This window comes from Xyrauchen texanus, chromosome 5 (assembly GCF_025860055.1).
Source record: "Xyrauchen texanus isolate HMW12.3.18 chromosome 5, RBS_HiC_50CHRs, whole genome shotgun sequence".
Lineage (NCBI taxonomy): Eukaryota > Metazoa > Chordata > Actinopteri > Cypriniformes > Catostomidae > Xyrauchen > Xyrauchen texanus.
The window spans coordinates 53,678,577-53,706,096 of NC_068280.1; the positions used below are offsets into that span (position 1 = coordinate 53,678,577).

General features: G+C 41.8%; 1 protein-coding gene across 3 annotated transcripts; it reads right to left on the minus strand.

Annotated features, from left to right (window-relative positions):
- Nucleotides 1-1,462: 1,462 nt before the first annotated feature.
- On the minus strand, nt 1,463-27,000 carry pou2f1a (POU class 2 homeobox 1a). 3 transcript variants are annotated; one of them, XM_052126442.1, is made up of 14 exons: nt 26,949-27,000; nt 16,144-16,209; nt 15,993-16,063; nt 12,946-13,110; nt 10,396-10,492; nt 10,231-10,322; nt 9,986-10,147; nt 9,629-9,770; nt 9,415-9,554; nt 7,137-7,313; nt 5,111-5,189; nt 4,722-4,989; nt 4,400-4,485; nt 1,463-2,692 (listed from the first exon to the last, which is right to left on the minus strand). In XM_052126442.1, the coding sequence occupies exons 1-14, from the start codon at nt 26,992-26,994 to the stop codon at nt 2,469-2,471; spliced, it is 1,815 nt and encodes a 604-aa protein (XP_051982402.1). In that variant the 5' UTR covers nt 26,995-27,000; the 3' UTR covers nt 1,463-2,468. The 3 variants fall into 3 exon arrangements, with proteins under 3 accessions (XP_051982402.1, XP_051982401.1, XP_051982403.1); XM_052126441.1 differs by having other exon boundaries at nt 1,469-2,692; nt 7,137-7,316; XM_052126443.1 differs by having other exon boundaries at nt 1,470-2,692; nt 7,137-7,316; nt 10,396-10,489.
- Nucleotides 27,001-27,520: the final 520 nt, after the last annotated feature.

A 27,520-nucleotide genomic window follows, 5' to 3' on the forward strand; every position in this document is an offset into this window, starting at 1 on the left:
CCCCCTGGGCCTTTGGGGAGCCCCCTTTGAGCCACTAGAGTCAGTCAAGCTGAAAGGCTTCTCCTCGAAGACGGCCCTCCTGATTGCACTCACCTCCATTGGCTGGGGACCTGCAAGCATTTTCTGTCAGCGACACTTCCCTGCAGTTTGGTCTGGCAGATTCTCACGCCATCCTGAGACCCCGGACGGGCTATGTGCCCAAGGTTCCCCCAACCCCCTTCAGGGATCAGGTGGTGAGCCTGCAAGTGCAGTCCGGGGAGGAGGCAGACCCAGCCCTGTCGTTGCGGTGTCTGGTGCATGTTTGCGCACCTATTTGGATCGCAGGCAGAGCTTTAGATGCTCTGAGCAGCTCTGTCTGCTTCGGTGGACAGTGAAAAGGGAACGCTGTCTCCAAACAGAAGCTTGCCCACTGGCTCGTGGATGCCATTGCTCTGGCATACCAGGCTCAGGCCGTGCCTGCCCCTTTGGGAATATGAGCACACTCTACTAGGATTGTGGCATCCTTGTGGGCACTGGCCAGTGGTACCTCTCTAGCAGACATCTAATACGGAACATACGGTAATACGGAACAGCTGGCCGGGTGTATCGCTTGCATATAGCGCCTTTCCCCTCTCCTGATGCAAAAACATGTGCTTTTATCCGTAGTCGAGTTCACGAAGTCATGGACCCTGGATGTCCTTCCTCCCTATGGTTTGAGAACTCAGCTGGGATAGGTGCTCCACAGGTGCCAACCCTTGTGATGTTTATTCCGCGGTGCGGTGTCCCTGTCGGCACACCCGCGTCTCCCTCGGGCAGAGCTCTCTCTGTCCCTGTTCATGGTGTTTGTAGCATCCTATAGCTCTCTATAACTGTTCTGAGACCAGTGCAGACAGACAGCACACTGGAGGTTAAGTCGTGCACTAAATAGGGAGCAAGGGAGCATCCTATAGCTCTCTATAACTGTTCTGAGACCAGTGCAGACAGACAGCACACTGGAGGTTAAGTCGTGCACTAAATAGGGAGCAAGGGAGCATCCTATAGCTCTCTATAACTGTTCTGAGACCAGTGCAGACAGACAGCACACAGGAGGTTAAGTCATGCACTAAATAGGGAGCAAGGGAGCATCCTATAGCTCTCCTATAACTGTTCTGAGACCAGTGCAGACAGACAGCACACTGGAGGTTAAGTAGTTAGTCACTGATTGGATGATGCTGGACATTACTGTGAATCTGAATTAATTATGCTAATGTCTGATGTAATGTATGTAATATGAATAATCATCAGTCCTGTACGCATCACCAGTTTGAGTCTTTCTATAGCTTGATATTATTTAAAATATCACACCTTAGTCTCACGGTCCACATATGAGGACAAACATGTTTTAAATGGCAGACGTTATTTAAATAGTTCAAGAATAAAATTCACATGTATGAAATTTGGTAAGTAACAATTTTATTTCGGACAGACAGGATGATAGTGGAGCACCCGTCCGTTGCAGAGTGGGTGAAATGGTCAGATTGAACAGAATGAAATATTTACATCAGAATGGTTTTAGTTTGCATTTTATTTTTGACCTTATTCATAAAACAGAGACAGTGTTACACCAGCACAACATGTCGTGTGTTTACACCGTGTGACGCAACAACATGACAACCAATCAGAAAACAAATGATGTTTCATGTACAGCAACATTTTGGACCAATGAGATCTCACAGTGGGTGGGGCTACAGAGGGCGGGCATCTATACGATTTGTTGTCTTATTGCACTGCGTGTTTTCAGGACACAATGTTTCATTTGTCGTCAGATTTAGTAGATCACACTCGGTTACTGAACATGTTAATGAATAAAATCACATCCTCCAGTATTTGATGTCGCAGCACAAGCGTCAAATCCACACAGATTTAATGCACATGTATGTGATGCCAACCGTGGATGATTGATATGAAACAGAATCAGTGACAGATCAAAAGATCATTTGCATCTTTCCACAGGAGAAACTCACTGTGATTTAATATTACTAGTTTTAAAGCCTTCTAACCGTGTATATAAAGTTAGAATACTAGTGTAAAAAACCTCCCAAACATGTGATAGAATATCTCCAGTAACTGCATTAACTTCTGAAAGTACAACATAAAAGAACTGAAATGTTTTGGTTATACATTTGAAATCATCTACAATCAAACATTTAACAAACCCCCAAATAAAAACAACAGAAACATCATAGAAAGAGAAATATAAACTCTCGTGAAATAATCTCTTACGAAGGATTTCCTCACATTTTTGGTAAATTTAGACGTTAGAATCTTAACAAACAGATTTCAGGAAAAGTCCAGTTCATTCCGCACCGTTGACGTGAGAAACATCGCGCAGAAACGCGAGAACTGAAGACGACTTGCGGACACAGTCAGTCCGAGGGAAGAACTACATGGGTCCGAATTTTTGGTTATAGCAACAGAATTAAATAAAGTTTAAAAGAGTCACCAGACGCTCACTGCGCCTTCGAGGCCAAAACGACGCTTTTAGCCTGCACGTCATTGGTCACCTGCAAGTTGAATGCCCCGCCCCCTGACAGCAGAGAGAGGCTGGATGGGTTGAGGAAAAAAGGCGTGGTCATCAGACTGGGCGAAGTGTTTGTTGCGCTAGTGTTGGCGAACAGCAGGCTCGTGCTTCCATCGATGGAGGTGATCGGCAGTGCGGCGCCGGACACGAGAGCTGCAACACAATCAACACACGTCACAAACATCAAACGTCCATCAGCTGTGACATGATCGTACAAAACTTCATCTCATCCCTCAGTTACATTAAAACACTTTCAAATCGACGCTTACGGGGAATGTAACAGTTTATAAGCGAAACATGTCACTTATATTGTTGGAACATATGGGGATGCGTTACCGACTAAATACGTCTTAATCATGTATTTTTGCACGTATCATGTGAAAGTTACAAGTGTTACTGTCTTTGTGTTACTGTTTTTATTTTGATGAAAATGTCTTTTAATTTCAGTCCATTTTTCCATCGTGTCATTTTAACTTTTCTCAATTTTACGGCATATAATTTTATTTGACAAATTAGATTTTAGTTGATGATAATGTGCAAAATGACAAGAAACGTGTGTCAAACTATAACAGACCAAACTTTAAACAAATGTTCAGATATTTAAACAAATTTATAAACTACTTACAATTCTTAAAACGTGTATCAAACATATTAAAGATGCATTTGTTTAACCTTCCTTTACTGTTTTTGACCGAAATCACTATTTCTGCTGTAATAAAGATGGTTTCCTGGATCTAAACAGTACAAGATTTGGTGACTTTTCCTTAATTTGCCATCTAAACACACAAAACATTAGACTTGATTTGATAAGTCATTGTCGTAAAAAAAAAAAAAAAACTTTTGACGAAAATGTCATCGTCATATTCATAAATGAGGCCAGTCTTACTCGATAAGTCGTCTTACACACGAAAACACACAAAGAACAAATCTTCTTTTTTATATACTAATTTAATTTTCACAGTCCATTTCTGTTAAATACTGTTTATTACAGTTCATTTTCTTGATATTATCATTATTATTAATTGGTAACAATATTATTATCCATGTCTTCTCTTTGTAACACCATGGTCAGGTTTGACTGTAAGCATAATGTTTATTATTGCAACAACTGCAAATAAAATCCCCCAAAAACTGCTAAACTTTGACAAATAATAGTTAGATAATGTCTACATATATATGTAAATGCATAACTTAAAATATTGTTAATAAAATATAGAATTACTAGCAGACATTGAACACTGCTGCATCTACTGGCTATTACTGTCATTACAGGATATTCAAGTCATGTTATTTTTCTTTGCACCACATGGAAGCAATCGTCCCACAATGCAGGACACATGCTTATATGTTCTTCATGTTCCGACTTGTAGAAGTGAAGCTTTTTACTGTTTTGAAGTTAAATACATTTTCTTATTTGCAGATGCAAAGGAATGGTGAAATGGAAAATGTATATGCAAGTAAAATCTTAAAAACATAAAATTCCAACAGAAGTGCTTCATTTTCAAGTTCATCTGTTTGTTGTCGTTATTGTCTGTGCAGATGTGAGTTAATATTGTGTTTATGTTCTGGATATAGTGATTAATGTCACATATATAGGGTGTGCTTGAGGTAATTAACATGTTCGTAAAGTTCATTAGTGGTTTTAATTGCACACATGTGTAATGTTGAAGTCTTGTGGTTATTTAAATGTTTATTATGTTGGCCAGTATAACATTATCAGTGTATTTTGGTAAAGAGTTTCTGCTCATTTTGACGGCTTAAGGGACGAGTTGAAATGATTTGATATTGTAATATCATGTCACAGATGCTGTACATTGAGCTGCAGATGAAATCTGTTAGACTGGAGACATGATCACGTACCCTGTATATTGGCCAGTGTGTTGTTATTCATCAACGCTGGACTCAAAGCGTTTCCAAAAGCAGGAGTCAAACTCAACAGCGCTCCACTGAACACAAGAAACTGCAGTCATTAACATACACCATCACATCATCACCTCTCAACACTGCACTGTGGGCGGAGCTACCCAGTGTGATATGACAAAACAAGAAGCCTGGTTGGTTGAATCCCACAAAAACACGTCTGTCAAATTTGAATATCAAAAATGGATTTTTTTGCATTGTAATTTTCAAAACAGTTCAGCAGTTCTGGACCGGTTTCATGAGAACAAACACACACACTAACCCTTGAGTGAACTGTGGCGTTAAGATGGCTTGATTAAGACCAGCGACCGTTGCCAGATTCGCTCCGCCCAGTCCCGTGCCCGTCAACACCAGCTGCCCCGCCCCCGGCGTGACTGTCGTTGTTGTGGAAACAGTCTGTGGGGTGGCAGCATGTTTCGCAGTGGGCAGCGTCGCAGCCGTGACGGACGGGCTCAATGATGGTGATGTCATAGCAGGCGCCATGGAGATGACCGATGCTGTGTTAGAGGTCACCTGACCCAGAGCAGCACCTACAGCCAACAAATCACAGAGACACACAGAGCTTATATGACACGTTCCTTTCACAGGAAGTTCTTCAAAAGAGTTATTTTAAAACACTTGAAAAAAGAATGAATGAAAAGAGAGACTGACCGCTGAAAGTGATGTTGGGAATGTTGGTGTTCAGAGAAACGACTGGACTCACTGTGAGTGTGTTTGTGCTGCTCGACACCTGCAGAGACATTCATCAACACAAAAAACAATTACACACCATAAGACATTCAGAACAGGAATGAAGAAAATAAAGCCCATTTTAGAACCAATGAGATGTTTACCAAAATTATTTTCATGACAAAAATACAGTGTTTACCTTATTATAACACTAACAGTTTTGTCAAACTCCCATTTTGATTGTCAACACAAAATGCTCCACTTTCACTTTAATTTAACATTCACGAAACAGCAAATGCAATATATTGTTGAGGGTCCAGCAGTGTTAACGACACACAGGAAAACAGAAGAGACAACACCCAATTATTCAATTACTGTGGAGATGATAGAATGAAGAAACAGTGATCTGGAGTGACTCTGGTTTAGTAGTATCTGATCTGGAGTGACTCTGGTTTAGTAGAATTTGATCTGGAGTGACTCTGGTTTAGTAGTATCTGATCTGGAGTGATTCTGGTGTAGTAATATTTGATCTGGAGTGACTCTGGTTAAGAGTATCTGATCTAGACACTCTGGTTTAGTAGTATCTGATCTGGAGTGACTCTGGTTTAGTAGTATCTGATCTGGAGTGACTCTGGTTTAGTAGTATCTGATCTGGAGTGACTCTGGTTAAGTAGTATCTGATCTAGACACTCTGGTTTAGTAGTATCTGATCTGGAGTGACTCTGGTTTAGTAGTATCTGATCTGGAGTGATTCTGGTGTAGTAATATTTGATCTGGAGTGACTCTGGTTAAGAGTATCTGATCTAGACACTCTGGTTTAGTAGTACTTGATCTGGAGTGACTCTGGTTAAGTAGTATCTGATCTAGACACTCTGGTTTAGTAGTATCTGATCTGGAGTGACTCTGGTTTAGTAGTATCTGATCTGGAGTGACTCTGGTTTAGTAGTATCTGATCTAGACACTCTGGTTTAGTAGTATCTGATCTGGAGTGACTGGTTTAGTAGTATGTAATATGGAGTGACTCTGGTTTAGTAGTATGTGATCTGAAGTGACTCTGGTTTAGTAGTATGCAATCTGGAGTGACTCTGGTTTAGTAGTATGTAATATGGAGTGAATCTGGTTTAGAAGTATCTGATCTGAAGTGACTCTGGTTTAGTAGTATCTGATCTGGAGTGACTCTGGTTTAGTAGTATCTGATCTGGAGTGACTCCGGTTTAGTAGTATGTAATATGGAGTGACTCTGGTTTAGAAGTATCTGATCTGGAGTGACTCTGGTTTAGTAGTATCTGATCTGGAGTGACTCTGGTTTAGTAGTAGCTGATCTGGAGTGACTCTGGTTTAGTAGTATCTGATCTGGAGTGACTCTGGTTTAGTAGTATCTGATCTAGACACTCTGGTTTAGTAGTACTTGATCTGGAGTGACTGGTTTAGTAGTATGTAATATGGAGTGACTCTGGTTTAGTAGTACGTGATCTGAAGTGACTCTGGTTTAGTAGTATGTAATATGGAGTGAATCTGGTTTAGAAGTATCTGATCTGAAGTGACTCTGGTTTAGTAGTATCTGATCTGGAGTGACTCTGGTTTAGTAGTATCTGATCTAGACACTCTGGTTTAGTAGTATCTGATCTGGAGTGACTCTGGTTTAGTAGTATCTGATCTAGACACTCTGGTTTAGTAGTACTTGATCTGGAGTGACTGGTTTAGTAGTATGTAATATGGAGTGACTCTGGTTTAGTAGTACGTGATCTGAAGTGACTCTGGTTTAGTAGTATGCGATCTGGAGTGACTCTGGTTTAGTAGTATGTAATATGGAGTGAATCTGGTTTAGAAGTATCTGATCTGAAGTGACTCTGGTTTAGTAGTATCTGATCTGGAGTGACTCTGGTTTAGTAGTATCTGATCTGGAGTGACTCCGGTTTAGTAGTATGTAATATGGAGTGACTCTGGTTTAGAAGTATCTGATCTGGAGTGACTCTGGTTTAGTAGTATCTGATCTGGAGTGACTCACTGCTGGTGTGGAGCTGTAGATGGGTTTGATGGGTGTGCTGTGCAAGCTGCTGTTGCTGGGTGGGTTGATTCTCTTCTCTTTCTGTCTGCGGTTGCAAAACCAAACACGCACCACCTCCTTCTCCATACTGAGCTGATCTGCGATTAGAGTGATCTCCTCTGATGAAGGTTTTTGATTCTGCTGCAGATTACAATCAAACTTGAACTTTATTCATGGCATTTCATCAGAGAGTGATTAAAAAAAAAAAAGTCATTTAATTTAGAGTTTTTTAATATTGCCCAGAGAATATAACACAAGCTACAATAAAATACAGTTGAAGTCATTCACATACACTTAGTAAGAAGTAAATAAAACTCGTTTTTTAACCACTCCACAGATTTGATATTAGCAAACTATAGATTTGGCGAGTCTTTTAGGATCTACTTTGTGCACGACATGAGACATTTTTCCATCAATTGTTTACAGACCATAGTTTCACTTTTAATTGACTATAATCACAATTCCAGTGGATCAGAAGTTTACATACACCAAGTTAACTGTGCCTTTAAGCAGCTTGGAAAATTCCAGAAAATTATGTCACGCCTTTAGACGATTAGACAATCAGCTTCTGATAGGAGGTGCACTAAATTGGAGGTGCACCTGTGGATGTATTTTAAACTCTGTGTCTCTTTGCTTGACATCATGGAAACATCAAAATAAATCAGACAAGACCTCAGAAAAACATTGTGGACCCCCACAAGTCTGAATCATCTTTGTGAGCAATTTCCAAACACCTGAAGGTGCCACATTCATCTGTACAAACAATAGTACACAAGTATAAACACCATGTGACCACACAGCATCACACTGCTCAGGAAGGAGACGCATTCTGTCTCCTAGAGATGAACGTAGTTTGTGTGAAAAGTGCAAATCAATCCCAGAACAACAGCAAAGGAGCTTGTGAAGATGCTGGAGGAAACAGGTGGACGAGTATCTAGATCCACAGCAAAACCAGTCCTATATGGACATCACCTGAAAGGCTCAGCAAGGAAGAAGCCGCTGCTCCAAAACCACCATAAACAAGCCAGAATACAGTTTGCAAGTGCACATGGGGACAAAGATCTGACTGGAGAAATGTCCTCTGGTCTGATGAAACACATATTGAACTGTTTGGCCATAATGACCATCGTTATGTTTGGAGGGAAAAGGGTGAAGAACAGCATCACAACCGTGAAGCATGGGGGTGCAGCATCATGTTGTGGGGGTGCTGCAGGAGGGACGGGTGCACTTCACTAAATAGATGATGACATCATGAGGAAGGAACATTATGTGGATATATTGAAGCAACATCTCAAGACATCAGACAGGAAGTTAAAGCTCGTCACAAATGGGTCTTCCAAATGGACAATGACCCCAAGCACACCTCCAAAGATGTGGCACAATGGCTTAAGGACACAAAGTCAAGATATAGGAGCGGCATCACAAAGTCCTGACCTCAATCTGATCATTAGTGGGCAGAACTGAAAAGCGTGTGTGAGCTACAATCCTGACTCAGTTACACCAGTTCTGTCTGGAGGAACGGGACAAAATTCCAGCAACTTATTGTAAGAAGCTTGTGGAAGGATCCCCAAAACATTTGACCCAAGTTAAACAATTTAAAGTCAATGCCACCAAATACTGACAAAGTGTGTGTGAACTTCTGCCCCACTGGGAATGTGATGAAAGACATAAAAGATGAAATAAATCAATCTCTCCACTATTATTCTGACATTCACTTAAAATAAAGTCGTGATCCGAACTGACATAAGACAGGGAATGTTTCTACCATTAAATGTCAGGAATTGTGAAAAACTGAGATTAAATGTATTTGGATAAAGTGTGTAAACTTCTGACTTCAACTGTACATGATTATATATATATAAATAACTCTTTTTAGGCTCTTCAGGATAATCTGCTTGATTTCATGTTCAAATCCAATAAATGTAGGATTTTGGTAACAACATTTGCATCACTGAATAATTAACAATATAAATGGATTTACTGAAGTTATAAAATCCAAACAGAACATAAACAACAATGAGAACTCCAAAAGCAAATGTTCAGTTATCTGAAATATTTGAAGAATGGACCGTCCCAAATGAAGATAATACTGCCGGTTCATTTGAAGCATCACAGAGATTCAGTTAATCACTTTATATAAATGTTTGCAATACTTCTAAAGTTGGTTTCTGTCCTCTGTAGTTGTTCAGTGAGTGTGTTGAGATGCAGTGCTGCCCTCTAGTGTTGAAGTGCCGCTCACCTCCAGGAAGCTCCTCTCTAACGCCAGACGGATGTTGGTCTCGATGCTGGTCCGTTTCTTCCTGCGGCGGTTCAGACTATCACAGAGACCCGGAGACATCTCGCTTGGACTCGACACCACACAGTCAGAACTCATGTTCTCTACACACAACATGAGGGAAATATGAATATACTGTAAAGTAGAAACATTCAGATTGTTCAGGAGCGAGTCAGACCTGTGTCATTGAGCCATTTCTCCAGCAACGGTTTGAGTTTACACATGTTCTTAAAGCTCAAGTTCAACGCCTCGAATCTGGAAATGGTGGTCTGACTGAAGTCGTTGCCGTAGAGTTTTCCCATCGCCAAACCTACGTCACCCTGACGCACACGCACACAGACACACAGACACGCACACACGCACACAGACACACACACACACACACACAGACACACACACACACACAGACACACACACACACACACAGACACAGACACACACACACACACACACACACACACAGAGTGAAGTGTTAATAATAAACACATTTATTTCATATGTCTGGATTACACAGAAAGAGGGACTGCGTGTTCACCTGAGTAAAGCCCAGTTTAATGCGTCTCTGTTTAAAATTCTTTGCAAACTGTTCGAGCTCTTCAAGGTCACTGGCTTCCTCCACACACGGCGTGTCGACGCGTTTCGGAGCAGGCGTGGCCGCAGATGGCATCGCTGCTATCTTTCTCGTTGGCGTCGCTGCCTAGAAATATCATGACAGCAGCGTTACACCAATCCATGTCCATGAACACGTCATATCAGAAGAGATCTCGTGTAGTTTGTCACCTGTGTAGTGAGCGTGATGCTAGTTTGAGCGGGCACGAGGTTCGCTTGGCTTTGAGGTAGTTGAGTCAGAACATTCGGAGCTTGCAGGAGACCTGAAACACAGTTACTCTCAGTTACCCTGTTTTACACCTGCTGAAGAATGGCAAACAGATTTAAGGCTCTGACCCTGAGCAGATGGAGAGATGATGAACTGCGGCTGAATAGAGTGACCGGGCTGAACTAACACAAACTGCTGCAGGTTCAAACCCTGCGGCTGCAACTGCTGCGAGAAAGCGAGAGAGAGAGAGAGCGAGAGAGAGAGCAAGAGAGAGAGAGAGAGAGAGAGAGAGTGCAAGAGATAGAGAGAGGGAGATAGAGGGCGAGAGAGAGAGCGAGCGAGAGAGAGAGAGAGAGAGAGCGAGAGAGAGGGCGAGAGATAGAGCGAGAGAGAGAAGGAGAGAGAGAGCGAGAGAGAGGGAGAGAGAGAGATTAATAATCTGATAAATCAAATTATAGCATACAGTTACTATCACGCTGTATAGAGGCGTTTCTTTAACTTAATTAAATTATATCTTGATTGTAAATTATGCCCAATAAAAAGTACACTTAGAGGTCGACGATATATCGGATTTACCGGGGCCAATAGTTGCGTTTTTGTTTTATTTTCTCCCCAATCTGTAACGCCCAATTCCCAATGTGCTCCGAGTCCTCGTGGTGGCGTAGTGACTCGTCTCAATCGGGGTGGCGGAGAACGAATCTCAGTTGCCTCCGCATCCGAGAACATCAATCCACGCATCTTATCACGTGACTTGTTGAGCGTGTTACCGTGGAGACGTAGCGCGTGTGGAGGCTTCACGCTATTCTCCGCGGCATCCACGCACAACTCACCACACGCCCCCCCCACCGAGAGCGAGAACCACATTATAGCGACCACGAGGAGGTTACCCCATGTGACTCTACCCTCCCTAGCAACCGGGACAATTTGGTTGCTAAGGAGACCTGACTGAAGTCACTCAGCACGCCCTGGATTCAAACTCACGACTCCAGGTGTGATAGTGTCAATACTCGCTGAGATACACAGACCCCTGATAGTTGTGTTTTATAACGATCAGCTATCTGATAAAATCACCTCCGATAGTTTCCTGCAGATATTTTTGGTGTAATTTCTCCGTGGTCAGCGCTGGAGGGTTCTACCGTCCTTGATTCAACAATATAATGGCGACCTCTAGAGGTCAAGTAAAAAACTGCGTTTATTTACTTGATTTATTATTTTATTATTGTTATGGTACAATAAATCAGTCATTTAAGACAATTAAAGGGGGTTTGACGATTAGTTTGATCGCTGGACTGGAGAACTGAATTTCCACAAGGTGGAGCGATGATAACATTAAAGCTACAAAAGTGGCTTACATTTCCTCTTAATACACCGTTTTACATTTATTAATCCATTGCAGATCTGTTGAGCTTTTTTTCCACGGTTGAGGGGCGTTCAATATGTTCCAGTGAGGTTATAAACATCCGCATTCCCAAGAGGTTTAGTTACCAAGTGAAATTATAAGTTAATTATCAGCAGTACATCAATCATTAATGCCAACCTTACAAGAACAGGCTTTTGTGTTTGGAGTGAATGTACATGCACAGGAACCGTTTTAAAGCTTTACATTTGATCGTTTTTTTAATCTAAAGTTTCACTAATGTACCCCCCCCCCAATTCTGACTAAATGAAGTTATGTACAAAAACAATAAAATAATATAGCCACAAGCAGCAATCATCGGGGTCAGAGCACATGTGAAGCTTTGACAGAAATTATTCATTGGACGCCAAATTATACATATTGGCAATATAAAAGCTGCTGAAAGCTGATTGGTAGATTGGTAGATGTTTCTGACGGCACATGGACAAAGACGGTGCATGCGTCAACGGTTCCATAGTTAGAGACATTTTTAGTTTTTAAATTATTATAACGCCCCCAAGAGGCAAAGGAGTGCACTTTAATCTGTGACCTCAGCACAAGCCCATACATACATTTAACAGATGTGATGATAATACCTCAATCCGTCGTTATAACCGCTTTAGTAAAATGGACGTCAACTATGAATGTTTTGGCGCACCGCTTGCTGATAAATCAGAATTTCATAATTCCTTTGATAACTTTCATATTGGGACTCTGATCGGGCAATCGGCCTCGGACAAGTTCGTTTTAAACATTTCAAACAATCCAAAATAGCGGGAAAATGAAGGGGCGGAGCAAAATTCTGTCAGAGGTAAAACGCTTCCGCATGACGCAAGGAATCAGAGGAAAACATCATTTTGTTTCTCGCCCTTACGGCACAAGATTTATGGCCCAAAATGTGATTTTTGTTTGTTTTGTTTGCAATAGCGCCACCTAGTGTCTGAAGGACGTGTGTCTGTACACCCGACTACTGGGGGATTTGGAAACATCCCGCTAAGTTTGGAATCTCTACGACTTACGGTCTCTGATGCCCAGACACATTTAGGGCAGGAAAGCTTGGACGCCCAATAATGACAGTAAAATAAACTAATAAATATGAAATTGTCTGAAGTTGAAGAAACTCTTCTATTATGTAAATGATCCGATACGTTTGTCATCATGTGCCGTATACAACAGAAGGTCACATGACAGTGTAGTGCACTACGGTATAGTGTACACTGCGCAGTGTTGGATCAGGCAATAATACATCACAGTGTTTATATTCAGGTGAGGTGTCACTTACAGATGCGAACTGAATGGGCTGTGACAGTCTGATGGGCGTGGCAGCGGAGGCGGAGATGTTCGCTCCTGTGGTGCTGCTCTGTTGAGCTGCAGACTGCTGCACGGCTGCGGCCAAGAGCTGCGCCTGCGTCTGCTGCAACAACAGCTGCGCTGGAGTCAAACTCAACTGCGCGCACAGACACACACACACACACACACACACACACACACACACACACACACAAGAAAACTCATGGCTGTTTTACCTCATGATTGACTGATGACAACTGATTGGCTGATCTAATGAGGGATAAATCTAAAACTGTATATATGTAACAGAAATGTTATAGTTGTCAGGTGACTGAGAGTAGTGTTTGAGGTACCCAGAGAAGAATCTTGATTTAAATCTGTAAATAAATCTTGAGAAGAGCACGTCATGGATTAAACGGTCATTCCTGAAAACACTAGAGATGATAATCCCGTTAGACTCATGTTTAATATTTACACTTCTCCACTTAATTGGTTTGTTAATATCAGGTGTATCAATAAAGTTGGGCACAAAAGACTTCACATATGAAATATTAATTGAGGACTTTAGCGTATAGTGCTAGATGACTAGCCAAATTAATTCTTTATAGACTGTCTGCAATTTTAGTTTTGAGGTTAGTGATAAATTATTATATTGTAAATGTGCCTGAAAGAATTAAATATGGGTTATCAGACTATTGGGCGGTCACGATTATGACATCTGGCTTACGATTAATTGTCATAAATAGTCACATTTATTAAAGCGCATTTGTGCTTCATACACCTTAAGAAATAATTTGTACATATTTAACTTCAAATTAGTGCTGTCGATTTAACGGGTTAATTCAGTGCGATTTGTTTGACAAAAAAAGAACGCATTAAAATAATTAGCGCAATTAATCGCCCCATAATAAGGAAGATTCCAGAGGAATGCTTGTAGTACCACCTGTTTACTCCAGAGGGCAGTAAGTGACACTTCAGCTGTGTGAGCAACACACAGTTTATACAGTGAACAAACACTTCTGCAGAACAACACAAACATGTGTTACATTCTTGTGTTCAAACACTCGATGGAGCGCAAATCTGAACTAAGAGATCTCAAGATGTGTTTAAAGATTGAGTATTAAACTATATTTAACGACACAGTGAACTAATAATGTATGTTTATGACACAACACACCCGAGACGCTACACAAGCATGTCTGATGCAGGTGTACATTGACGGTCCTTAAACAAGCGCTCATAATAAATCTCTGATTGATAAATTCACTTGTGTAATGGATTACTATATATATAATATTATTATTATACGATATATAATTTTTTCATATTTAAAGATAACTATGTATAATTATTTAATCATATATTGAGTTATTGTTATATGAGGGGCTTTCTCAGCAAATATTTGTATATGTGATTAAATGCGATTAATTAATGGGGACATCGTTATTAATTTCGATTACAAATTTGAATCAATTGACAGCCCTAATTCAAATACATGAATGAAATAATAAAATAGGATATATGGTTTTCCTTTTAAGGCTTTAAACACTTATATTAGATTAATCACAATCATCTTTATTGTTAAGTATTCTCACACATACGAGGAATTTGTCCTGGTGACAGAAGCTTCCAGTGCACAAACAATACAACAACAAGACAGAGATGATCATAGAAAAATATATAAAAAAATAAAATACAAACAGAATGAAATAAAAATGTAATAGAAAATAAAGAATATATAGAATATACAATAAGACAGTATATATATATACACACACAGGCATACATAGTGCAAATTAAAATACTAATCTGTTATATACAGCACAAGGGAATGTAATGCAGAAGAGGATGTGTTGGATAAATATAAATACACTAAACTGTGAATTGCACATGATTATTGTTCAATGGGGCAGTTTGAACTGTTCATGGATAACCTGAGGGGTAAAACTGTTCCTGTAATTCTTCACTTTCACTTTCTTCTCTTGTGTTTGGTGATTAGCATTCTTCATGCATAAACCCACAGGGCAGAATTATTAAATTAATGGTAAAAAACAGACTTAAATGTTGATCTGTTTCTCACTCACACCTCTCATATCTCTTCTGAAGACATGGATTAAACCACTGGAGTCTTATGGATTACGTTTATGCTGCATTTATGTGCTTTTTGGAGCTTCAAAGCTCATGTCACCATTCACTTGCATTGTATGGACCTACAGAGCTGAAATATTCTTCTAAAAGTGTTCATTTGTGTTCTCAAACACACATCTGGGACGACATGAGGGTGAGGAAATGATGACAGAAATGTCCTTTTTGGGCGAACTGTCCCTTTAATTCAGGTCACAGTAAAGGAAATAGTAAATAAAGTGTTACGAGAGAGATAAGAGATGTTCACTTACACTAATGTTAGCATGTGTGTATACGACACATTTCTGTGTTCAGGTGATAATCTCACATTTATCATATTATGCTGCAATTAAACACAAATGCAACTTTAGATAAAAATGCGTTGGCATGCCAACCTTTATTACAGCCCACGTTAGAATAATTTCTATGGCGAGTTCTGCAAAGCTCGTCAGTGCCGGCAACAATAACCAAGGGGGCGGAGCTTACCGACAGGTCAATTACGAAGGGAACTTGGCAGCTCACTTGGATTTGGAAGAGCGCAAATGAGTCCAAGTGGAATCGACCAGACAAACAAACAGAATCCCAAAAATATGCCTCTTGAACGCTCGCTGTGTGAACTGTACTGCGGGTGCTTGTTAAGTGATTCCTCATTATGCACTGCATATAAATTGCGCATAGATTTGCATATTCTCCTCCACCTGCTTCCGAGCAACAGAAGTGCTGTTTAATTAACGTGCCGCACTGAGATATCTCCAGGCGATCACAAACACCAGGCCGCCGCCGCAACACATGACTCGGACTTCATGAGAACACCGTAACTGACTGTAACAGTCACCTGTGAGTGGCAGAGGTCAGCTAAGAGGGCACTGCCCACTGATGAGATGTATACATTGAACACTTTCTGTATGTACATACCTGTTGGAGCAACGCTTGCGCTTGCACATTGCTGATTGCATTTGTCGCGTCGAGGCCATTGGATTGAGCTACTGTGAAGACAAGTGAAGAAGAGTCGGTCAAACGCACCCGCGTGACACATGTAGCCGTAAACAAACACCATGTGACTTACCTTGAACTCCATTTGTGCCGTTCTCCATCGTGCTCTTACTCAATTCTGTTGGGCAGCTTGTAGAATCTGTTCAGAAGAAAAACGATTGTCAATGCGTTCTCAAATGTTGCCAAGTTCCTCACCGACCGTTTCTCACGCTCATACACGTTATTATTCCCAAACGAGCGACGATTATATTCGATTATAGCCTCAATATACTATCAGTTATAACACAAACACTGGCATTGAACTTCTTCATCAAGAGAGTTCAAACGCTGCCACAGACGCCTCTAGAGTCTTTATTATTGAGTTTATGAATCACAATATAATCCAACAGATATTCTCAGTGTGCTGATACTCAGTCGCTGATATTCTCAGTGTTTAGTATTGACCTCCTCAACAAAACTAATGACGATATTGATGACGATGATGGTGAGACAAAAACACGCATCTTGACGATAATCAAATGGTTTTAAAATTAAAGACTTTTGGGGTATCTCAGCGAGTAAAGACGAATCCAGTTTGAATCCAGTCAGGTCTTCTTAGCAACCAAACAGGCCCGGTTGCTAGGGAGGGTAGAGTCAGATGTTGAGGCAACTGAGATTCGTCCTCCGACACCCGGATTGAGGCTACACCACCACGAGGACTCATTGGGAATTGGGCGTTCCATATTGGGGAGAAAAAACAACCAATCAGCATTTAATATGCAAATAAAAAAAACTGATTTAATGACTTGATAAGTCATTTGGTGCAACCATCATGTAAAATGTATTAAAATAGTTTTCTAGCACATTAAATACAAGTGTACGCAAATTAAAATTCATTTAAAAACGTCTCGCACGGTTTTGCGGCTCTAAAGAGGTCTTCTTTGGTTTATGAGTTTTGTGAAATGACAACAAAATTAGGGGGTCTGTGTATCTCAGTGGTAAAGACGCTGACCATCACCGCTGGAGTCACGAGTTTGAGTGACTCCGGTCAGGTCTCCTTAGCAACCAAATTGTCCCGGTTGCCAGGGAGGGTAGAGTCACATGGGGTAACCTCCTCGTGGTCGCTATAATGGGGTTCTCGCTCTCGGTGGGGCGTGTGGTGAGTTGTGCGTGGGTGCCGCGGAGAATAGCGTGAAGCCTCCACACGCGCTACGTCTCCGCGGTAACGCGCTCAACAAATCACGTGATAAGATGCGCAGATTGACGGTCTCAGATGCAACTGAGATTCGTCCTCCGCCACCCGGATTGAGGGAGAGAAATAAAAACACTTGATGAAATGATGACGAGTAGGGCCGTCACGATTATGAAATTAGCTTGACGATTAATTGTTTATGATTAAATGCGCATGTGTTGCTTCTTACACCTTAAGAAATCATTTTGCATATTTAACTTCAAACATATAAATCAAATAATAAAATATGAATACATGATTTCCTTTTTAAGGCTTTAATAACTTGTATCCTCATATATCAAACTCTTCCGGAATACTTCAAATGTCACTTTTTGGTCAACTTTAGTTTTGGTCAATTGTACATTTACACTGTTGTTATGAAGCCGCTATTCGCCATTCCACGGTCGTTTAAAGCGAAGCCGTCCACGATCAAAGTTTATATTTGTTTGTATTTTTGTGGGAGTTTGAGCCTCTGCTGATGGCGTATACATCAGAGCGCCTCACGCACTCTTCCGGACACAAGCTGCTCTGGTTGTCATCAGCACTGCAGCTCAGAGACGCTTGCTGTTCAAATAATGCAGTTTATATATACGCGCTTAAAATTCCCTTATTTGGGCATTAAAATGTGATGTGAAGTGCACAATAAACTGCTGTTATCTCAAATAACCACAATCATTATTTCATAATCGCAACAGGTCTAATGAGGAAATAATAAAAGATATTAACAATGAAAGAATTACTGTAAATAATCCCGTTATAGTATGTTGTGTATATGAACGAGTTACCTCAAGCACATCCTATATATGTGACATTAATCACTATATCCACAACATAAACACAATATTAACTCACAGACAATGACGACAACAAACAGATGAACTTGAAGTGACGCGCTAGTCAGAATGTAGAACTTGAACACACGTTTACTAATAAACACGCTACATGTAACGCAATATCCTAAACGGGAGGAATACACATCAGAGTCGCTGCTAAAACATTTTCACTATATTCATATATACATATATATATATATACACACAACGATCAGGCACAACATTGTGTAGGTGCCCCTCGTGCCACCACAACAGTGCCAACCTGCATCTCAGAACTGCATTACTCAAATCAGCCCGTCTGACACCAACAATCATCCATGTGATTATCTAATCAGCCAATCGTGTGGCAGCAGTGTATAAAATCATGTTAATGTTCACATCAACCATCAGAATGGGGAAAAGCGTGATGTCAGTGATTTGGACCGAATGCTATTCTGAGATGCGGGTTGGCAATGTTTTGGCGGGAACCGGCTGAGCAGTCAACATATACTTTAACGGTACAAAGGAACTTAAACATAATATAAAACACGCACATACACACAGCGGCCGCGTGCATCTCTCCCTCTCTGGCATGGTCCCCGCCTCCTCCTCGGTCACTCTCCCACTGATTGGGCAACTCAGCGGTGGGCGTGTATCCTAATGGCCCAGCCACACCCCCCTCCTCGTCACACTAACTCAAGTGTTACACAATGTGAAGCTGATTTTAGTCTTTTGGTTTGCGTCCATAATGTTCCAAATGAATAATCAAAGGAGATAAAATACCTTACATTAATAAAGTGTTTAATTTACTGTTTTATCAAAAGGGTCATTCCATGTGAACTCGACCAGTGGTCACCGGCTCAAAATACTTTTTCAGGTAAAAGAAACACATAACCGATGATGAAAGCCAAAATATAAAACGCCAAGGATGAATATTTATGGAGTAATCCACTATTTTCTAGATGGGGTCAAAATGGCAATTTTCACCTATGAATTTGGAGCCATATTTCCACATATCAAAAATAACTTCAGAAAGGTGTCAGCATCGTTATTTTATTTGTACACAGAGATTGGCAGGTCTATTATTAAAATCAGTTGCCTTTAGACCACGCGTGTTGTATTAAATCCCAATTGTGACAGTTCAAATATGGGGAAAAACACTTTTTGTGTTCTTTTTTCAAAGTTGGTGTGTCTGTAACTCAAGAAGTATTGAAGATATCTTGATATTATTTTAATTTCCCATTCAAAAGCAACTTTTCTATTGGTATGTTCATTTATAAGGCTCTATATGATTCAGTCCCAGAGATATGAGGCTCTCAATGTGGCTCCATGTTCAAATTGTTGAATTTTACCCATTTTCAACGGTCGAAAACTAAATGTGGGTCACTTTGTATAAAGCTGATACTTCAGGTATTTAAAGAGGAATGTCTGAAGAACTAATGAAGCTGAAACTAGAACTGTAACTTTATTTATTCAACTTAACCATTTCAGTGTATTTTTGGCACTCAAAATTGGTTTTTGATAGCAGGAAACCAGAGACAGTTCTAGTACCAGAAAAGAATGATCAAAATCTAAATTTAGCTGGGACCTATCAAAATAAACAACTTCATCATTTAATAACATCATCCATAACTTTTTGTTGAATTTCCAGCAAAAAATTACCATTTTTATATATACATTACGCAGAGCGCAGTAACATTATACACATACACAAATGAATAATGAACTCACCAGACTCCACACGCTGCCGCTAAACCCAAATCTCCCAACGCACCAGTAACGTCGAACTCTGGATATGATTTCTCACGGCCTGAGAGCCGAAATGATAACCAGCACACATTAGCGATGCAGCGACGCTACCAACGGCTAACATGAGAAAAAGTACTTTCTTCAGCGCCAAGTGAAACACAAAGACCGGCGTTGTAAGTGTAGCATCGTTAATGAAAGTTAATCAGTATGCAGCTGATTAAAGCCGTATGCAAATCTCGCACCCCGACGCTCATTAGGCGAGCGCGCCTTTGAAGTTCTGCGAGCAATTCATTTCACAGACCTCTGAAAGCTTTCTGCATAATTCAAACATTTTCATAAATATTTATCATCTCATTAGCATATTAATTGGATAGCTTTTAGGGCGGAGGATATAGCGAGCACAACAGCGAGAGAGAAGTGAGACAAGTCCAATTACCAGTGGTGTGTGACTGTTTTAATTACTGAACCTTCCCAGCATGCATCCTGACCGCTGGCGATGATGAAAGAATGCGTGTCGGCTAATGACCGCTGTCCAAAACATCCACGAGTCAAACTGGATGAGCTAATTTACACATCCTCAAATTAACGATGCAAAGTCGCACAACATCATCAGCAATCAGGAAAACCTGCTAACCGGGCGGGATAACTAACTCTTAACTTGTAAGCATATAACCGTGTCCAGCAACTCGTATGTGCTCCACTGATACGGTATATATTCCATATGCTCCATCGGGTGTACTGTCAGCGAGATCACGCGTGAGGTCTAAAACTATTTCTCAGTGATTTAATTTAGATCTCAGAGATGTCTGTTTTAACATCTCAAAAATCAGATTTACAAACATTCTGAATAATAAACGTCTCAAAGAGATCTGCTGAATGTCTTATTGACATCCGAGAGGAAATGTCTTACAGACGCATTGCAGATGAGCCTGATGTAAACACACATCAACCACACGTCTGTGCCGTCAGGGAAACGATTTTATGCACTTCTACAACACGGAGTGTGTGAAAGAAACAAACTCATGTTAACTCAAACAGTTGCTATGACAACAACCCTACAGAGAGACACACAAACAGAGAGAGAGAGACACAGACAAACAGAGAGAGAGGGAGTGAGAGAGAGCCACAGACAAACAGAGAGAGAGGGAGAGACACAGACAAAAAGAGAGGGAGTGAGAGAGACAAACAGAGTGAGAGAGAGACACACAAACAGAGAGAGAGAGAGGGAGTGAGAGAGAGGGACACAGACAAACAGAGTGAGTGAGTGAGAGAGAGAGAGAGAGAGACACAGACAAACAGAGAGGGAGTGAGAGAGACACAGTCAAACAGAGAGAGAGGGAGTGAGAGAGAGACAGACACAAAGAGAGAGAGAGAGAGAGAGAGAGAGACACAGACAAACAGAGAGAGAGGGAGACACAGTCAAACAGAGAAAGGGAGTGAGAGAGAAAGGGAGTGAGAGAGAGAGACAGACACACAGAGTGAGAGAGAGAGAGAGAGAGAGAGAGAGAGTGTGTGAGATCTTTATAAGTCAAAGAAAAGCAAACAGAGTTTGAGGGAAACACAATTTACATATGGCCGCTGCGAGGGCTGCACAAAGCTAACTGACACACAATACATTATGCAAATGTTTTAATTAATAGAATTTTAAATTAGCAATTAATTAGCCTTTCAAACTATTGAACGCAGCACTGCATAATTTACAGCAGATAAGTGGCATGAGGCACAACGCAAGAGAAATGAAGAACAGAGAGATTTAAACAGATGGAAAGTTCTCTATTAGACGTGCTCCACTTCTGCACCTTTAATGTTTAAAACAACCCCAAACACTGTTAAACCACTCAGTGCTATCGCAAAGTACCCAACACATTCATCAATGGTGATACTACGGTACATTGGAGGGTTTCTGTGAGATCAATTATTATCATATGTATGGGGAAATTATTGACTTTTTTGGGGGACTCTCGGAGAGGAGATGTGGAGTGGAGTTTATTTAATTATGTATGTTTTATTATTTGTAATATATATCACAGTTTTTTGTGGTTGTGTGTGTTGTGTGAATACAATGGTACTGCCAAAAACACATAATAATACAGAAGTGAATGTCGCTACAGTGCACAAACATGGACCAATCATTAAAGTACAGAGTAAAATTCAACACAGAACTCATTAGACAGTAAAAAATAAAATAGCAGCATTAATCATTCATGAACGCAGCTTTTGTAATCATGAATATTCACGAGTAGCTCTGTATATTTAATCCATGCAATAAATAAATACTGTGACACGCCTCTTCTCTGGAATGTAACAGACGCTTAAATTATGCACAACGTGAGCGGATCTTATGCACAACACAACTTTACACCTGCGGTTCTTAACATATAGTTCCTCTTCAGTCACTTCACACACATTCAGAAAGTGCACTCACACTCATTTATTACCAGACAAAAGTCAAGACAAAATACACAAACCTATCTTTATATCATTATGACTCTCCAGAGACTTCCATGCGGTTTATACAGATCTAACGATGATTTATATCCCCCAACCATACCCCTAACTATACCCCTAACCATAACCAGAACTATACCCCTAACCATAACCAGAACTATACCCCTAACCATACCCATTAACCATAACCAGAACTATACCCCTAACCATACCCAGAACTATACCCCTAACCATACCCCAAACTATACCCCTAACCATAACCAGAACTATACCCCTAACCATAACCAGAACTATACCCCTAACCATAACCAGAACTATACTCCTAACCATACCCCTAACCATAACTATACCCCTAACCATAACCAGAACTATACCCCTAACCAGAACTATACCCCTAACCATAACCAGAACTATACCCCTAAGCATAACCAGAACTATACCCCTAACCATACCCCTAAGCATAACCAGAACTATACCCCTAACTATACCCCTAACCATAACCAGAACTATACCCCTAACCATACCCCTAACCATAACCATACCCCTAACCCTCACAGAAACCTTTTTGCTTTTTTACATTTTCCAAAAAACTTATAAAACATTGATTAGTATGTTTAATAAGCCATTTCCCTCATGAGGACCACTGGCACACAAACACACACTCATACACACCCCATATATATATATATATATATATATATATACATACATACATACACACACACACACACACACATACATACATACATACATACACACATACACACACAACAAGAAGATCCAAGATGGCAGCACGATAGCACTCAGTGGCCACTCCGGATCCAAAATGGTGCTATTTTTGTCACGTAGCCGACTTTTACGGCACATGGACATCGAAGAAACCGGTGTTCGTGTTTACCATCGCCAGACTCTGTTAAAATATAAGATTCATGCAACAACCAAGCTGCATGATGATCTGCAGGAGTTGCTACACGGACTCTGGTTGCTGCAGAGACCAGGCCTCCAGTCCTCGGCGTCGCCTGATGCCCAGAGAAGGGGACGACGTAAGCGGTGTGCGAGGAAGCGAAAGCACGTCAAGAGGGCGAGGGTCCATGCTAGGCTAAAAACAAACCCTAGCTGGCCGGCTCTCCCGTCTATCCTGCTCTCAAATGTTTGCTCCCTGGACAATAAACTGGACTATATCGGACTCCAGCAGGCTACGCAGCGTGAGTTTAGAGACTGCTGCTTCTTTGTTTTCACGGAGACGTGGCTCAGCGACAGAGTTCCGGACGCCGCCATTCAGCTAGACAGGCTTGTTTCATGCTGACAGAAATGCAGCTCTGTGCGGTAAGACTCGCGGTGGTGGCTTGTGTGTTTACATCAACACGGAATGGTGCAAGAACTCTATGCTAGTCTCTAGTTACTGCTCATCGCTGGTGGAGCTTGTGACTGTTAGATGCAGACCTTTTTATTTACCACGGGAATTCACCACTGTTTGCATAACCGGTGTTTACATTCCCCCCAGCGCTAACGCTAAGGAAGTGCTCCGTGAACTGTATGGGGCTATGAGTGAACTGCAGAACGCTCACCCTGACGGACTGTTTATTGTCGCCGGAGATTTCAACCATGTGAATCTCAAGACAGTGCTCCCTAAATTCCATCAGTATGTGGACTTTGCAACGAGAGGGGCGAACGCGCTTGATCTTCTTTACAAAAAACATCCCAGGCGTGTACCGGGCATAGCCCCGCCCCCACCTCGGCTACTCAGACCACATCTCTGTTATGCTAATTCCAGCATACAGACCGCTCATCAGACGCACAAAACCGCTCCAGAAGCAGGTGAAAACCTGGCCAGCAGGAGCCATCTCTGCTCTTCAGGACTGTTTTGAGTGTACTGACTGGCACATGTTCAGGGAGGCTGCAACATATGGCGACTCTACCAACTTGGAGGAATACACAGCATCAGGACCAGCTACATCAGCAAGTGCATTGATGATGTCACCTTCTCCAAGACCATCACCACATGCTCCAACCAGAAGCCGTGGATGACTGCGGAGGTGCGTGCGCTGCTGAGGACCCGAGACTCCGCCTTCAGAGCAGACGACAAGGCTGCCCTAAGAACAGCGAGGGCCAAACTGTCCCAGGCCATCAGAGAGGCAAAGCACGCCCAGAGAATCCACAGTCACTTCCAGGACAGCTGTGACACGCGGCGCATGTGGCAGGGCATCACCAACTACAGGACAACATCAGTTGCCTGTGACAAAGATGCCTCCCTTCCAGATGCGCTGAACGACTTCTACGCTCGGTTTGAAGTTCACAACGATGTGGTGACGAGGAAGTCCACCCCTCCTCCCAAAGACCAGGTGCTCTGTCTTACCACGGCAGATGTGAGGAAAACTCTACGTAGAGTCAACCCACGGAAGGCTGCTGGACCAGACAACATTCCTGGCAGAGTGATCAGAGGATGTGCAGACCAGCTAGCAGATGTTCTTACCGACATCTTCAACATCTCTCTGAGCAGGGCCGTCATTCCAACATGCTTCAAGGCCACCACCATCGTCCCCATGCCAAAGAAGTCCCCCCCTCACTAGACCCACTGCAGTTTGCATATCGTCCAAACCGTTCAACGGAGGACGCCATCGCTACCACCCTCCATCTGGCCCTCACCCACCTAGACAATAAGGACTCATACGTTCGAATGCTGTTCATAGACTTCAGCTTAGCATTCAACACGATCATTCCTCAGCACCTGATTGGAAAGCTGAACCTGCTGGGCCTGGACACCTCCCTCTGCAACTGGATCCTGGACTTCCTGAATGGGAGAACTCAGTCAGTCCGGATCGGGAACAGCATCTCCACCACCACCACACTGCGCACTGGGGCCCCCAGGGTGTGTGCTCAGTCCACTGCTGTTCACTCTGCTGACTCACGAATGTGCAGCAATGCACAGCTCGAACCACATCGTCAATGTCTCATCAGCAAGAACAACGAGTCAGCATACAGAGAGGAGGCGCAGTGGCTAACGGACTTGTGTACAGCCAACAACCTGTCCCTGAATGTCGACAAAACAAAAGAGATGGTTGTTGACTTTAGGAGAGCACAAGGTGACCGGTCTCCGCTGAACATCGACGGCTCCTCTGTGGAGATCGTCAAGAGCACCAAATTTCTTGGTGTTCACCTGGCGGAGAACCTCACCTGGTCCCTCAACACCAGCTCTATCACCAAGAAAGCCCAGCAGCGTCTCTACTTTCTTCGAAGGCTGAGGAAAGCACATCTCCCAACCCCCATCCTCACTACATTCTATAGAGGGACTATTGAGAGCATCCTGAGCAGCTGCATCACTGCTTGGTTTGGGACTTGCACCGTTTCGGACCGCAAAGCCCTGCAGAGGATAGTGAGGACAGCTGAGAAGATCATTGGGGTCTCTCTTCCCTCCATCAAAGACATTTACAAAAAACACTGTATCCGCAAATCACACACACTTATACGTATACACACACACTTATACAGACACACACTTACAGTTCTACACATACACACTTATACACAAACATACTTATACAGACACACACACACACACACACACACTTATACAGACACACACACACACACTTATACAGACACACACACTTACACTTCTACACATACACACACTTATACACAAACATACACACACACACACACACACACACTTATACAGACACACACACACACGCACACTTCTACACGCACACTTCTACACATACACACACTTATACACAAACATACTTATACACACACACACACACTTATACAGACACACACGCACACTTAGACACGCACACTTCTACACATACACACACTTATACACAAACATACTTATACATACACACACACACACACTTATACACACACACATATACAGACACACACACACACACACTTATACAGACACACACACACACACACACTTATACAGACAGACACACACACACACACACACACTTATACAGACAGACACACACTTATACAGACAGACAGACACACACACACACACACACACTTATACAGACACACACACACACACACACACACACACACACACACACACACACACACACACACACACACACACATATATATATACAGACACACACCCTGTTGGGGTATTTAGATTGCCCGGAGGGCAAACAGTTCTTCCAAGTGTCCAAAAGGAGTTCATGTTGAAGTTTTGTTTTAGTTCGCCGCGGTAAAATGTAAAATAAGTTAATATTCAACATCACGCGCGCATATATGCTGGACAAACACATGAATATGCAAATGAGCGGCCACTGAGTTCTCTTGCGAAACAACACAAAGCGCGCTGATAGCACTCACAACTCTTTATAAACATCATCAATACCGCGGAAAAATCTATACCAGATCGATCATTATAACCCTTTTCAACCACTTAACTCATACGGTATGCTAAACGCCAACCTTGTGCGAATATGCAGCGCGTGCGCGCCATTTCAAACGCTCAGAGTTTTTACAGGACAAATACAAACTCTCATCTGATACTAACATACTCAAAACATCTACACGATACTCCATATTGTTCACTGCGAACGGTTCCGTCTATTAATGATCGGCTTGTGTGGTTGGCTTTTGTTTACTCACGGTGAATGGAGGGAATATGAATATGTAAAATGTAATAATTACCTGCAGTTGAGCGCTCATCTTGAGTCGTTGATCCTCTGTCCGCCATTTTGAATATTTAGTGTGAGAGTGAAGCCCCGCCCACTGATGCTGTAACACACACACACACACACACACACTCATACAGTGACCCCGTTTTCCGGGTACAGTCCTGGTTTTTGGTGGTGTGTCCCCGACTTGCGATGTCCCCGGAAATGGCACCGTTTTTCCCGAGCGTTCAAACAGTCCGCATAGTGAATAATATGACATGGTGTGAAACTTATCCCAAGCAGCAAAGCCTCCCGTGTGCTGTTTATTCTGACCAGCAGAGGGCGCTGCTCGCTATGGCAACTGCAGTTCATTCCTGTTCATGACTTGTTTTGCCATTCAGAACTGGACCAGGCAATTGAAGAGATTCATCATCATTGTTATTAACTTCAGTGCCACATACAAGCTATTTATGTTATAAAGTTATATTGTTATGTATTTTACAACAGGTTCTGAATTTGGCACGGGATTGTATTGAGAGATTGGCCTTCATAATGCTGGAATTCCTGCACAGACCACACAAACTATAACACGCTGGTTAAAAGTAC